The 14016-nt window shown below is 38.6% G+C and overlaps 2 protein-coding genes across 45 annotated transcripts in view; both read right to left on the reverse strand.

Annotated features, from left to right (window-relative positions):
* Window positions 1-2477: 2477 nt before the first annotated feature.
* LOC125990195 (mucin-2-like) lies at window positions 2478-9397 on the reverse strand. Of its 43 annotated transcripts, none has more exons than XM_049757012.2 (32): window positions 9229-9396; window positions 8571-8623; window positions 8124-8189; window positions 7979-8038; window positions 7822-7881; window positions 7665-7724; window positions 7509-7568; window positions 7369-7428; window positions 7161-7250; window positions 6983-7072; window positions 6805-6894; window positions 6530-6592; window positions 6319-6357; window positions 6025-6114; window positions 5869-5940; window positions 5696-5785; window positions 5548-5607; window positions 5385-5471; window positions 5207-5296; window positions 5030-5116; window positions 4852-4941; window positions 4674-4763; window positions 4521-4610; window positions 4348-4431; window positions 4177-4266; window positions 3999-4088; window positions 3858-3917; window positions 3733-3786; window positions 3585-3659; window positions 3418-3497; window positions 3177-3342; window positions 2478-3107 (listed from the first exon to the last, which is right to left on the reverse strand). In XM_049757012.2, the coding sequence occupies exons 1-32, from the start codon at window positions 9290-9292 to the stop codon at window positions 2952-2954; spliced, it is 2556 nt and encodes an 851-aa protein (XP_049612969.1). In that variant the 5' UTR covers window positions 9293-9396; the 3' UTR covers window positions 2478-2951. The 43 variants fall into 43 exon arrangements, with proteins under 43 accessions (XP_049612969.1, XP_068505398.1, XP_049612965.1 ...); XM_068649297.1 differs by having other exon boundaries at window positions 7357-7428; XM_049757008.2 differs by having other exon boundaries at window positions 7339-7428.
* Window positions 9398-11041: 1644 nt separating this feature from the next.
* opn5 (opsin 5) overlaps window positions 11042-14016 on the reverse strand; it is a 28455-nt gene continuing 25480 nt past the window's right edge. For both annotated transcript variants that reach the window (XM_049756117.1, XM_049756116.1), the window contains exon 8: window positions 11042-13767. In XM_049756117.1, the coding sequence (XP_049612074.1) occupies window positions 13701-13767 (67 nt within the window). In that variant the 3' untranslated portion in view covers window positions 11042-13700. The remainder of the gene's footprint in view (window positions 13768-14016) is intronic.

Here is a 14016-nt window from a genome sequence, read left to right on the forward strand (position 1 = left end):
TAGGTCACAGGCCCCTATAGACACTTGTCTTTTCGTGAGACGGGAGGCTTGTCAGTGCATTATTTTTCAGGCTCGCCGTGAGGAAGCTTTCCTTGCAGTGCCGTTGACAAACTCAGTGGTTCACTCATCGGCAGTCATCTGTGCGTGTTTGTGCGTGTGCGTGTGTCTTGTAGAGCGATTGCACTGTTGGTGATGGATCAACGTTGTATGAGAAATGTGTGAAATATGTGACGGCATAGAAAGTTGTGTGTGACCTTAACAACTATAGTTCTTTTGACAAGTCAGCGTTGAATTCTCACATCTACCTGTCATCAGTCAGACTTTGCCCTGCTTAGAAAAGAAGACGTGTCATCTATATGTATAGCAAGAAGGCATGAGGAAAAAAATAAAAATAAAAAAAAGACGGAAGGTGACAAATTGACTGTGGTTGCATGTATGCATGTATGGAACTTGTTTCTTTGCAAAATCTTTCCTGAGGTATGTTTATTCTTTTGATGCATATTGTGTAACACCGTGTGCTGCAAAAATAAGAATATGAGTCATGTATGATCCTAAACAAAAGCCAGAGGATATTCCCTGTGTAAAATAAATGTACAATAATATTTTGTATGTTTTCTAAGAAAATATATACTATAGAAAGATTTTTGACATGATTTTCCTATAAAAAAGAAAATGAAAATGGGTAAAAAGTTGAACACAGTAGACCAGTAATAAACAGTGGAATGTTACCAGTATACTAGATCTTATTCCTTGCACAGTGCTCTGTCAATGATGTACATTCACATTTAAATGAGACACAATGACATACATTTTGTTTGTGTGTGTCTTGACTCCTTTTCCTCAGCTCATTTTCACAACTATGGAGAAGCCACTCAAACGGACCGACAGAAATGCCTGAACTGAAATCGTCCGATCGAACACATGGAGGAAGGCAGGGGTGCAGCTATGTGGTGTCCCGGGGTGGCCATAGCCACCCTCATGTTTAGAGGAAGATTTTGAGATTTCATGCTATTGTCACACAGATGCAGTATTCTTAGATAAATTGATACTATGCCACAATGTTGGAATTTGTCGCACCCGAATATAAGTCGCACCAGCTAAAATTAGGGGTAAATCCTGTTTTGTTCATTTATAAGATGGACTGGACTATAAGCAGGTATTTTAATATTTAATTTCCTTATATGAGAATATGTAAAAATATTACAATTTCATTAAAAATCATGAAAATCCCATATGTAAGGCGCACTGGACTATAAATCACTGTGTTCAAAGCTTGTTAAAAAGTAGCGGATTATAGTCCAGAAAATACGGCTTATTAACTGCATATTTTAATGATAGATTTATATATGATCTGCAAAAAAAAAAAAAAACTGAAAAATAATTAATCTTTAGTAAGGAAATGTTTCTCTCTTCTCAAGAATACTACAACACAGCAAACAACCAATATCAACCAAAACCGTGAGTTTTATGAAATAAAATAACACTTAAAATCATGGCCGGAACAAATTTTTTTTTGTAGTTTTTTAAAAATTCATGTACAGTGCTTAATTTTGCTAGTTTTATATTCATGAACAGTGCTCAGTTTTGCTATGTCAGGGTGCAATGATGACCGTTGACCCGGAAATTTCATTTTTGTTCCATTTATTGTAAATGAAGCAAAGTACACATTATCGCCATTCTGAATTTAACTAGACAAAAGCAGCAGGAGTTGCTGTCATGTTGTGCTCTGTTGCAACGGTATTGCGCCAAGATGCCTTGGCCTGGGATATTTTTGTCTCCTGCCGCTTCTTAATCATGTCGCGTCACTGTAATGGATTATTCGTGCTTCCTCTGCTCAACCACTTCTGCCAGCTCACCTCTTCCTCCCCTTCCTCACTGTTCCATCCTTTTTAACATGTGTGATTCCGGCAGTGTATGTATACGCTAATCAGAGCTCTTTCTTTTTAATTAGCCAGCTATATAGAACATCTGCCCTGTGCCGACTTAATCACACAAGGATGTTTCCTCTCTTGACTTTCACCGTTGAGGCATTCATTTTTTCACTTTTTGACTCCCTGCTGAGGGCTGCTACGATAATTACTTCCAAAAAAAGATTTTGCTAGTCGATTGTTGTGTTTACGTGTACCACTAGGTGTCCTACTTGCCAAATACACCTCGAAGTTACTTCAACCACATTCAATATTGCCGAGTTCTTGTTTATATTTTACTCTCATTTCCTTATCTCAGCATTTCACATTGGGGTCAATGGTAATAAGAAAATTACTGTTAAATAGTCTGCCATTCCGTACGTTTCATTAAGATTAAACGTTCCGTCTCCAATGAGCAATAAAGGTCTATTGATCGGATATGCCCGGATCAATTACTCAGCCAGGCCATGCATTAGAAAGATTAGCATTAGCTGAGAGGCTTTTCAACCTTTACTGTGGGGTCTCCCTTTCGTGCTGCGGCCTCGCAATGACGCCAAACCTCATAACTGCTGATTTTTATGCATGCAAGTTTTTATTGGAGTTTCAGATAAAACATGCAAAACAAATGTTAGAAAGGAAAAATAATTATGATTTAAAGCAGGGGTGTCAAACTCGGGCCATTGTGTCAACCCGAATAAATGTATGAAGGCCTCATGTTATCAAAATAATTTGGTTTTAAATCAGACCAGTAACTACATTTTAAAATGATTTTTCTTAAAGATAAAATATTAGTAATGACATGAATTTGATGAACAATTTGTATTGACAGGCCACATAAAATGATGTGACGGGCCGTATCTGGCCCCCGGGCCTTGAGTTTGACACCTATGATTTAAAGGAACTGACCGTCAATCATGGTAGAAATAAAATCATGATTTAAATGAACTGATCATTAGCAATCTGTTAATAAGGAAAATAATCATAATCTAAATCCAAACAGGAAGTGACCATTAATTTATCTGGTCACTGACTTAAAGCACTTTGTCAAACATCCCTGAAAACCTCCACTTTCCTGATGGTAACGATCCGGCCGGACACCTCCACCTGGCTGATGACTTGTCTCTTCTCAAGCGTGAAACACAGCACGAGCTTGTTGCTGAAGTTCACGGTCCAGTAGTTGCCGTTTTTCTGGATAACAATCTGAAAAAAACAACAAGTCCATTTGAAAATTGACAATACATCCAAAATAAATTGGCAGACAATTGTCACCTTGTAGTTGACTCCAAGACGATAAGGCCAGGTCATTTCGTTCTGGATCAGCGGTAGTGGCGAAACATGGGTGTCTGTGATAAGCTTGGCGGTTTGGTTTGTCATTGAAAACCGAAGGGTCAACAGCTTTTTGCCACGGTGCTCCGACACCAGATTGACTTCAAGACTGGAAAACACAAGGGGGGCTGTTATGATTATGCACACGTAAAAAGAAATCACTATTGAGTGAGTGGTATATTACACTTCGAGATTCAGGTCTTGTGGGTTGATGATGATGGAAACGTTGGTGTTGGAGTAAATCCAAACGTAGTACTTAGCCAACTACATATAAGCGCACACACACACAAGAGAGCATGAGATACTTCTGGGTACATCTTGAAATCAGACAAGAGCGTTTGGCCTTCGGACCTGCAGCTCTGTAAACAATTCGGGCTTCACCACGCTGATCCTTGGTTTCTTAGTGGTCAATGTTTTGAGCAGCTTCTGCAACACAGGTGGAAATGTTTTTGTAATTATCCAATTGACCAATGGTGGAGTTCACCGAGACTGAGCTCACGTTCATTGGTTTCTTGGTGGTTTTTGTGGTGTTGGGAAGCTTCTGCAAAAGAACCTGTCAACCACAGAGGCAATTTACATTTATTGGTACATCTGGAATCAGTCAAGAGGAACCGTGGTTTTTACCGAGACTGAGGTCACATTCAGCGCTGGTTTCTTAGTGGTCAGTGTGGTGTTGGGCAGCTTCTGCAAAACAAAAGAATGTGTCAACCACAGAGGCCATTTACATTTCTTGGTACATCTTGAATCAGTCTTGGCCTTTCGCACCTGCTGCTGTCCGTTCACCGTGGGCTTCACCGAGACTGAGGTCACGTTCACCGCTGGTTTCTTAGTGGTCATTGTGGTGTTGGGCAGCTTCTGCAAAACAAAAGAACATGTCAACCACAGAGGCACTTTACATTTATTGGTACATCTTGAATCAGTCAATAGGAATGGACTTTCGTACCTGCTGCTCTCCTTGCACCGTTGGCTTCACCGAGACTGAGGTCACGTTCATATCTGGTTTCTTGGTGGTCAGTGTGGTGTTGGGCAGCTTCTGCAAAACAAAAGAACATGTCAACCACAGAGGTAATTTACATTTCCTGGTACATCTTGAAATCAGTTTGGTCTTTCGCACCTGCTGCTGTCCTTGCACCGTGGGCTTCACTGAGGTCACGTTCATCGCTGGTTTCTTGGTGGTCAGTGTGGTGTTGGGCAGCTTCTGCAAAACAAAAGAACATGTCAACCACAGAGGCAATTTTCATTTTCTTGGTACATCTTGAATCAGTCAATAGGAATGGACTTTCGTACCTGCTGCTCTCCTTGCACCGTTGGCTTCACCGAGACTGAGGTCACGTTCATCTCTGGTTTCTTGGTGGTCAGTGTGGTGTTGGGCAGCTTCTGCAAAACAAAAGAACATGTCAACCACAGAGGAAATTTACATTTCCTGGTAGACTTTCGCACCTGCTGCTCTCCTTGCACCGTGGGCTTCACCGAGACTGAGGTCACGTTCATCTCTGGTTTCTTAGTGGTCATTGTGGTGTTGGGCAGCTTCTGCAAAACAAAAGAACATGTCAACCACAGAGGCACTTTACATTTATTGGTACATCTTGGATCAGTCAAGAGGATTGGCCTTACGCACCTGCTGCTCTCCTTGCACCGTTGGCTTCACCGAGACTGAGGTCACGTTCATCTCTGGTTTCTTAGTGGTCATTGTGGTGTTGGGCAGCTTCTGCAAAACAAAAGAACATGTCAACCACAGAGGCACTTTACATTTATTGGTACATCTTGAATCAGTCAATAGGAATGGACTTTCATACCTGCTGCTCTCCTTGCACCGTTGGCTTCACCGAGACTGAGGTCACGTTCATCTCTGGTTTCTTGGTCAGTGTGGTGTTGGGCAGCTCCTACAAAACAAAAGAACATATCAACCACAGAGGCAATTTACATTTCCTGGTACATCTTGAAATCTATTAAGAATTTTTGGCCTTTCGCACCTGCTGCTGTCTTTGCACCATGGGGTTCACCGAGACGGAGGTCACGTTCATCTCTGGTTTCTTAGTGGTCAGTGTAGTGTTGGGCAGCTTCTGCAAAACAAAAGAACATGTCAACCACAGAGGCAATTTACATTTATTGGTACATCTTGAATCAGTCAATAGGATTGGACTTTTGTACCTGCTGCTCTCCTTGCACCGTGGTCTTTACGGAGACTGAGGTCACGTTCATCGGTGGTTTCTTGGTGGTCATTGTGGTGTTGAGCAGCTTATGGAAAACAAAAGAACATGTCAACCACAGAGGCAAATTACCTTGAATCAGTCAAGTTCACTGTGGGCTTCACCGAGACTGAGGTCACATTCATCTCTGGTTTCTTGGTGGTCGTTGTGGTGTTGGGCAGCTTCTGCAAAACAAAACAACATGTCAACCACAGAGGCACTTTACATTTATTGGTACATCTTGAATCAGTCAATAGGAATACACTTTTGCACCTGCTGCTCTCCTTGCACCGTGGGCTTCACCGAGACTGAGGTCACGTTCATCTCTGGTTTCTTGGTGGTCAGTGTGGTGTTGGGCAGCTCCTACAAAACAAAACAACATGTCAACCACAGAGGCAATTTACATTTCCTGGTACAGCTTTGATCAGTCAAGATTGTCCTTGCACCGTGGTCTTTATCGAGACTGAGGTCACGTTCATTGCTGGTTTCTTGGTGGTCAGTGTGGTGTTGGGCAGCTTCTGCAAAACAAAAGAACATGTCAATCAGAGAGGCAATTTTCATTTCTTGGTACATCTTGAGTCAATAGGATTAGACTTTCGCACCTGCTGCTGTCCTTGCGCCGTGGTCTTCACCGAGACTGAGGTCACGTTCATCGCTGGTTTCTTAGTGGTCAGTGTAGTGTTGGGCAGCTTCTGCAAAACAAAAGAACATGTCAACCACAGTGGCAATTTACATTGGTCGGTGTAGACGATTGGGACTCACCCAGACCCATTCAACTAATTAGAAATATTTTGATTACATAATCAATCTACCAACCAATTGATTCAACCCATGGAAAATGACAATTTAGCCGTTCAGACCTTCTGCTGTCCTTGCTTCACAGAGACTGCACTCACCTTCTCCTCTGGTTCCTCATCGGTCAGGTTATACAGGTCCTGCAAAACAAAACACACTTTGCATCTTGGTTTGGCATTGATGTTGGGACTCTTCCAATTGACCAATGACTAACCTAGAAAACCCAACAAGCCAATCAATCATACAAATGACATTTTTACTTTTGAATAAATAACCAACTGCACTCTCTAAATCAATAGTGGATTTTCACACCTTCAGTATGTCCAAAACAAAGTTAGAGTTGACATTCATCTTTTTCTTAGTGGTCAGTGTGTTCTGAAAACAAGAGAACAATTTGCACTATTATTCAACTCACATTTTTCTTGGGACTCTCAACTACAAATTTGACCAGTGACCAACCTAGCAAAAGTAATACCATATTTACCTCAAGTTTCAAATAATATTTAACTTTGAATAACCTAATAACCACTCTACCAAATTAACCACAAATTTCAATTTGCACTTCTTGGTACATCTTTCTTTTGCACCTCCTCCTTTCCTTTGACCGTGGGCTTCGCCGAGACTGAAGTCACGTTCATCGCTGGTTTCTTAGTGGTCAGTGTGGTGTTGGGCAGCTTCTGCAAAACAAAAGAACATGTCAACCACAGAGGCAATTTATATTTATTGGTACATCTTGAATCAGTCAAGAGGATTGGACTTTCGTACCTGCTGCGCTCCTTGCACCGTGGTGTTTACGGAGACTGAGGTCACGTTCATCTCTGGTTTCTTAGTGGTCAGTGTGGTGTTGGGCAGCTCCTACAAAACAAAAGAACATATCAACCACAGAGGCAATTTACATTTCCTGGTACATCTTGAAATCTATTAAGAAAATTTGGCCTTGCACCTGCTGCTCTCCTTGCACCGTGGGCTTCACCGAGACGGAGGTCACGTTCATCTCTGGTTTCTTAGTGGTCAGTGTAGTGTTGGGCACCTCCTACAAAACAAAAGAACATATCAACCACAAAAGCAATTTACATTTCCTGGTACATCTTGAACTCTATTAAGAAAATTTGGCCTTGCACCTGCTGCTGTCCTTGCACCGTGGGCTTCACCGAGACGGAGGTCACGTTCATCTCTGGTGTCTTAGTGGTCAGTGTAGTGTTGGGCAGCTTCTGCAAAACAAAGAACATGTCAACCACAGAAGCAATTTACATTTCTTGGTACATTTTGAGCCTTGCACCGTGATCTTTACCAAGACTGAGGTCACGTTCAGCGCTGGTGTCTTAGTGGTCAGTGTGGTGTTGGGCAGCTTCTGCAAAACAAGTACATGTCAACCGCAGAAGCAATTTACATTTCTTGGTACATTTTGAATCAGTCAAGAGGATTGTCCTTGCACCGTGATCTTTACCGAGACTGAGGTCACGTTCAGCGCTGGTGTCTTAGTGGTCAGTGTAGTGTTGGGCAGCTTCTGCAAAACAAAGAACATGTCAACCACAGAAGCAATTTACATTTCTTGGTACATTTTGAATCAGTCAAGAGGATTGGCCTTGCACCGTGATCTTTACCGAGACTGAGGTCACGTTCAGCGCTGGTGTCTTAGTGGTCAGTGTGGTGTTGGGCAGCTTCTGCAAAACAAAGAACATGTCAACCACAGAAGCAATTTACATTTCTTGGTACATTTTGAATCAGTCAAGAGGATTGTCCTTGCACCGTGATCTTTACCGAGACTGAGGTCACGTTCAGCGCTGGTGTCTTAGTGGTCAGTGTAGTGTTGGGCAGCTTCTGCAAAACAAAGAACATGTCAACCACAGACGCAATTTACATTTCTTGGTATATTTTCAATCAGTCAAGAGGATTGTCCTTGCACCGTGGTCTTTACCAAGACTGAGGTCACGTTCAGCGCTGGTTCCTTAGTGGTCAGTGTTGACAGCTCCTACAAAACAAAGGAACATATCAACCACAGAGGCAATTTATATTTCCTAGTACATCTTGCTTCTGCAAAACAAAGAACATTTCACTTCTTGGTTTGGCATAGATGTTGGTACTCTACCACTTAATCACTGACCAACCTACCCAAAACCGTTCAACTAATTAGAAATATCTTAATTGACAAATCTACCAACCAATTGAGTAATCAACTGCACATAGACAGTTCTTGGTATATTTTGAATTCTATGAAGACATTTTGGGTTCTGCAAAACAGATTGCATCTCACCTGAAACGTCCAACCTACAAAATGTCAGCCTCACATTTTACTTTAATAAACACACATATCATGGGTACATTTTGAAATCACACAAGAGGTCTTCCCCACCTGCTTCTGTTCAGATAATGTGAGCTTCGCCGAGACTGGGGTCCTTTTGATCTCTGGTTCCCGATAAGAGTGTTGGGAGAAAGGGAGAAAGGAAGTCAAGACAAAAATTTGATTAAATGTGAATACAAATGAAAGGTTAAATGGAATTGATGAACAAAGGAGTCTGAGTCTTTAATTTTGTATTGTTTTATTTTTTATTACATTGATTTTATTATTTTTAATCATTTTGAAATATTTATTATTTTTATTTTATTTTTTAAATAAAAGGCCATCAGGCTTGCAAAACTGGAACATTTGCCCTCAAGGAGGCGCTACAGATTAACAAACCAAGCAATCCAAAGCAAAGCTCCTCAGCAAGAAATCCAAAGCAAAAACAAATCAATACCCGAACCTAAAACTAAATACAGAATGCAACAAGTTAATGCAATATATAGTTGACCAGATACCATGAGGATATTTGACCAGTTTTTACTCGTCTGATTTGAAAACGAGTTATTTTGTCAGTTTTGTAGCTTTTATTGTATATAATATGAGGTGCTCATACATTTATTTGGGTTGACAGTCATAATGGCCCTCGGGAAAAAAATGAGTGACACCCCTGCTTTAGCTAATAAAAGCAAAGTTCAATTAAACATTTTTAGTAATCAGATTTGCTCACCATAAAGCACCCAGGCAGTAAGCGATAGAACGACCGCGGCCGCGGCCAGTCCAATTGTCTTCATCTTCAACCTGAAAATTGAAAACAGTACCGTACTGAGTAAGATCCACACTCACGCAGCTATGCAGACAAGAGTGAGGAGTGGACGGCAGTGGACGCTTAAAAACCTGCACAAATGTGACAAACTCGTCACATACTGTAAACGTCCATGCAAAGAACACCTGCTGATTCTTTTGCGCACTCACAAAGTCGCCTTTGCCAGCCAAGATGTCTCTTTACTGCTCTCATCTCTATTTAGAACTTATATAACAAAAGACATGGTAGAGTATGTACGTGCAAACTTTAAAATCTTTGTTATTAATGTCAAAGTATGACCTTAAATATTTTTAAATCATTGGAAGACTGTTTCCTTTCAAAGCAAATTCAGACATTATTTTGATTCGACAAAAACCTACACTGATTTTAAAAAAATTATACAGCTCTCATCGCCTAGTATAGGGCAGCATTCCCGTTTTTATCTCTCTTTTTATTGTTATTATTATTATTTAATTTCCTCTTGTCTGTGTTGGTTATTTGAAAACAGTTGTACTGTTGGTTACACATATATATATTTGACACATGACTATTATTTTTGAATATTGGTGATGCATCCTGCAGTGAATGAACAGTTGGGTCAAAAATAATAGTCGTGTCAAAAAAGGACTGAACGTTGTGTGGGTTCACTTTTTGTATATATATATAAAAAAACAAAACTCTCATATTAAATTAAAAAAAAATCACATTTCTATCTTTTGTGAAAATAAACAAGTTGGTTGAATTGACCGAAACATAGAGTGCCCTGAATTTGAACTTTTTTTTTTTTTTTTTTGTAATCAGTCATTCATAATGCATGATGCATTGCGGCAAAGAAAAACAAGAAAGAAACCAAAGGGCACATATAGTCCTCTACAACAGGTCACAAACACATGTTTTGTAACAAGAAAATGTGTTTGTTTCAAAGTTTGCAAGGACATTTTGTCACGTCCTACCTCACATAGACAGGCCTGGAAGATTATGTAAAACAATTATTCTCTCATTATTATTTTATTCAAAACTTAGTATTTAGTCAACCACTAAAACTCAACAACTTCAAAGTGTCATCACAGCCTCATGCCTATTCGAATATTTTATTTTTGAGCCCGCTCTTCTTTTGTCAGGAACAAAATTGCCTTCTGATTATAATGTGTTATTCAAGCTTCTTCTATGAAATCCTGCAGAAATTAAAAGCATGACCATCATCTTATCTCCCTCTCATATTCATTTACTCTTGTGGCATTGTTTATCTTTATTTTAGGACTTAATGCGTTAATAGGACATTATTATCATACTTTGTGACATATCGTGGAAATTTGTGATGGTTTGACATAAAGAACTCATTTAATGTTTGTATGATTGCATCTTTGAAATTTGAGGAAATGAAAATTATTTGAATTCTCAAAGTCAACTTTGAATATAACTTGAAAGAAAGAAAAAATAGTAAGAAGGTAAAATAAGAATAAACTAGAATAACATTAATTTAAATAAATTGAGGATAAGTAGTACGGATGATGAAAGAATTAATGAATACTAAATAAAAACCAAACCCGACTAATGCTGCTGTATGCATGTTGGCCACTAGGGGGAGTGTGGTGCCATGTTTACGTGTACATTTTTATTGTTTATTTTATTGATTGTTCGCACTTATGATTGACGTCTGTTTGTTTTTATATTTCAATTCTGCCTTGGTGTATAGCACAATAACAGACATTTGGGAAAGAAAAAGCTGACGCTCATGTAGTAGTCAGTAAAGAATATCTTTCTTCAGTATAAACATATAACATTTGTACAATATACTTTGAGATCAAAACTCTTAAAATATTAAACAAGCTGAAGGACACTGATGTCACTAAGTCAAATTAACTTTAGTTAATGCTGCTGTGATGTAAAAATAAAAAGCAGAATTTGCATATTTTCTGGAAAAAAAAATCAGATGGCGTTACTGAAACTTGAATACAGGTCAGAGCACAAAAGAGCTAATGAGATTTTGGCTGCAAGTAAAGAATTATATTGTAATTCATATTCAACCTGTCGAGATGTTACAGAAAAGTTTCTACACAGCTACCACAAAAAAAAACAACAAAACTAACATTTGTGTTCTGTGACATTTAACATGAACGATGTGTATTAATGACACATCACCAATTATGTTTGTTTTACAACGAGACAACAAAACATTACAACAAAAGGCTCAGTCAGATGTTAAAGACAGTGGAAGATGGCCAAACACTTGAGATTGAAGAGTGTGCTTAGTGCTAGGTGTTGTCACGCGCAGGAAAACATTTCACACAGCACAAAAATCTTAGCCAAACGGTGATGTACAACTTTGAGCAGGAAACATCAGCTGTGTATAACTGTGATGTAGAAAAATAACATTGATTTCTACTTTCCTTTAATACACAGCAAAAAAATTTTTGAAAATAGACCCCACAAAATAATAAAAACAATAACCAGCATTTAACTTCATACAGTAGCTGTTATGTTGACAGTGAAAAGAAGTGGAATGAAAGTACTGTATGATTTCAAAATAGTTTATGAGAAGGATTTTGAATATTGCTGCTTACAAAGTGCATATGTGAAAATTATCAAAGAAATACTGAAAATGGTTGTTCACAACATGTACATTTAAAAATGAAAAAAAAGAACCCTAAAAGAACTTTTTGTTGTATATGCTTATTCACTTTCTTGATGAGTAGAAGCTTCATGTATTGAAGTGAACTGGAAGATAATTAATACCGAAGATGAATGTGAATTGTGTAAACATCACTTTTCAAATCCCGATCTATATTTATCAAATCTTTTTATCAACAAAACCTAATACACATAAGTAGATTTAGTGTCATTGATTGTCAGTGCCTTAATTACAACAAAGCAAATAAAAACGGTTCTAGAGGAACGTACAAAAGCCTTCTATGACCTCACTAAATTTTGTTTTGATTCTTTCTAAATGTTCCATACGCGCAGTTTAATCCTCATATCACTTTTAGAAAAGTAGTACCGTATTTTCCGTACCATAAGGCGCGTCGGGTTAAAAGGCGCAGACTCAATTGTGGGGGCTTTGATGAACTTAATCTGCGCAAATAAATTCGATAGTATTTATTTGTCAATGACGGCGGAGGTACGCAATCTACGTATTGCGTACAGTCCTCTGATTGGTTTACCGCCCTGATTTATGTAAAATGTAATCTCTGATTGATTCATCGGGTGTACATATTACGCCTACATATTAAAACGTTTACAGATTTTGTAATACGGTCCACACAAAAGACGCACCTTATTAAAAGGCGCACTTTCGGTTTTTGAGAAAATTAAAGGCTTTTAAATATGGTACGCTTTGTTGTAAATTGCTGAACCAAATCCCAAATTTTGAGGGATTCCCATTTGTTTTGTACTGAGTCATCATTAACAAATTACAATGTTTGCATTATTATATATATATATTTTTAGCTTAAATGCTAAACACAAGAAAGCAGATAAGCATATGGAATCATTAAAAAACAACAACCCTCAAATCATGAAAGAGAACAGTTTCATATGAAAATTACCGGGACAATTTACAAAAGTATTTGTGAAACTAAATCGTTTCTAATGCATACAAAATAATTTTTGCAAATAAAGTGCACTCATATGTTTTAGTGAGGCTTTTGGTGGGACTTAACTCTGAATTCTCACCAGTTCTGCATTGCGACAGTTTCCAACTCACCTCTCGGACGCAGATCCTCTTCAAATGCAAAAAACACAACCAGATGGAATAAAGTGCTAGTTCAAACATTATTTTGTACACAAGCCACATGTGTAGAAGTGCAGAAGACTGAACAAACCAGTTACACCCAAAACTTTAATCCAGTATAACAATTGGATGTGAACTCAGACACCATGTACTATATTTATTGTTTTACTTTTGTTTTGTTATAATTCCAGCAATAATCATTAGTGTAACATTTTCTTAGTCCATACTTAACTTTTAACTTTCAATGAACCTTTCCAAACTATCTTCAATCCTGAGTCAATATTTGTTAGCTTAAAATACTGCAAAACTGAGTCAAGACATTTCACGATATCACTTCCTTGGAAAATATTTTTTGTGATGGAAGAGAAGCTGGAGGAAGGACACCAAGGTTGTGTTGCAGGCATAAACGAGCCAGATGTACCGTAATTTTCGGACTATAAGCCGCACTGGACTATAAGCCGCACTAGCTAAAACTTGTGATTCCGGGTTCAAAATTTGCGAAAAAAGTCGCATCTTATTGTCCGAAATTTACGGTAATCATAATTTAGGGATAATGATAAGAGCTTGATAATGACATTGTTGACGATAGGCAGCGTGTGAATGGGCAAAGTGAAAAAGGACGGGGAGAAGACAAACTGTTGCAAGCAGCCCAAACGTTCTGTCTGTCTCACATTTCAACCTGAGTTTCTTTGGGTGCTCGTGTGTCCTTCATTGAGCCAGAAATTGTGTATAATCTGCAAGCACAAGATATAGACATTCAGTAACTCATTCACTGCCAACCCAGTTAATATATATGAGATCTATAACCGTCAATGGGACTGAACGAGTTAAAAAAGAACATTTTATTATTATTTTTTTTTTATTTGGGCCACATTCCTTTTCATGACTTATTCATATAGAAGAAAAATGGGGACGTAATCTGTGGATAGAATCTGTATTACGCCATAACTTATAGCTCATAAATCTGTTTGATGTCTATCTAA

This window comes from Syngnathus scovelli, chromosome 20, assembly GCF_024217435.2.
Source record: "Syngnathus scovelli strain Florida chromosome 20, RoL_Ssco_1.2, whole genome shotgun sequence".
NCBI lineage: Eukaryota > Metazoa > Chordata > Actinopteri > Syngnathiformes > Syngnathidae > Syngnathus > Syngnathus scovelli.

What these genes read in the sequence shown, in the direction of transcription:
- LOC125990195 (XM_049757008.2), bottom strand. Translation starts at nt 9,292, where the DNA reads ATGAAGACAATTGGACTGGCCGCGGCCGCGGTCGTTCTATCGCTTACT. An exon ending in CATTATCTGAACAGAAGCAG is followed by an intron (nt 8,190 to 8,570) that starts GTGGGGAAGACC and finishes TTTGTTTTGTAG; the next exon opens with GAGCTGTCAACACTGACCAC. An exon ending in TGAACGTGACCTCAGTCTCG is followed by an intron (nt 7,569 to 7,664) that starts GTAAAGATCACG and finishes CTTGTTTTGCAG; the next exon opens with AAGCTGCCCAACACCACACT.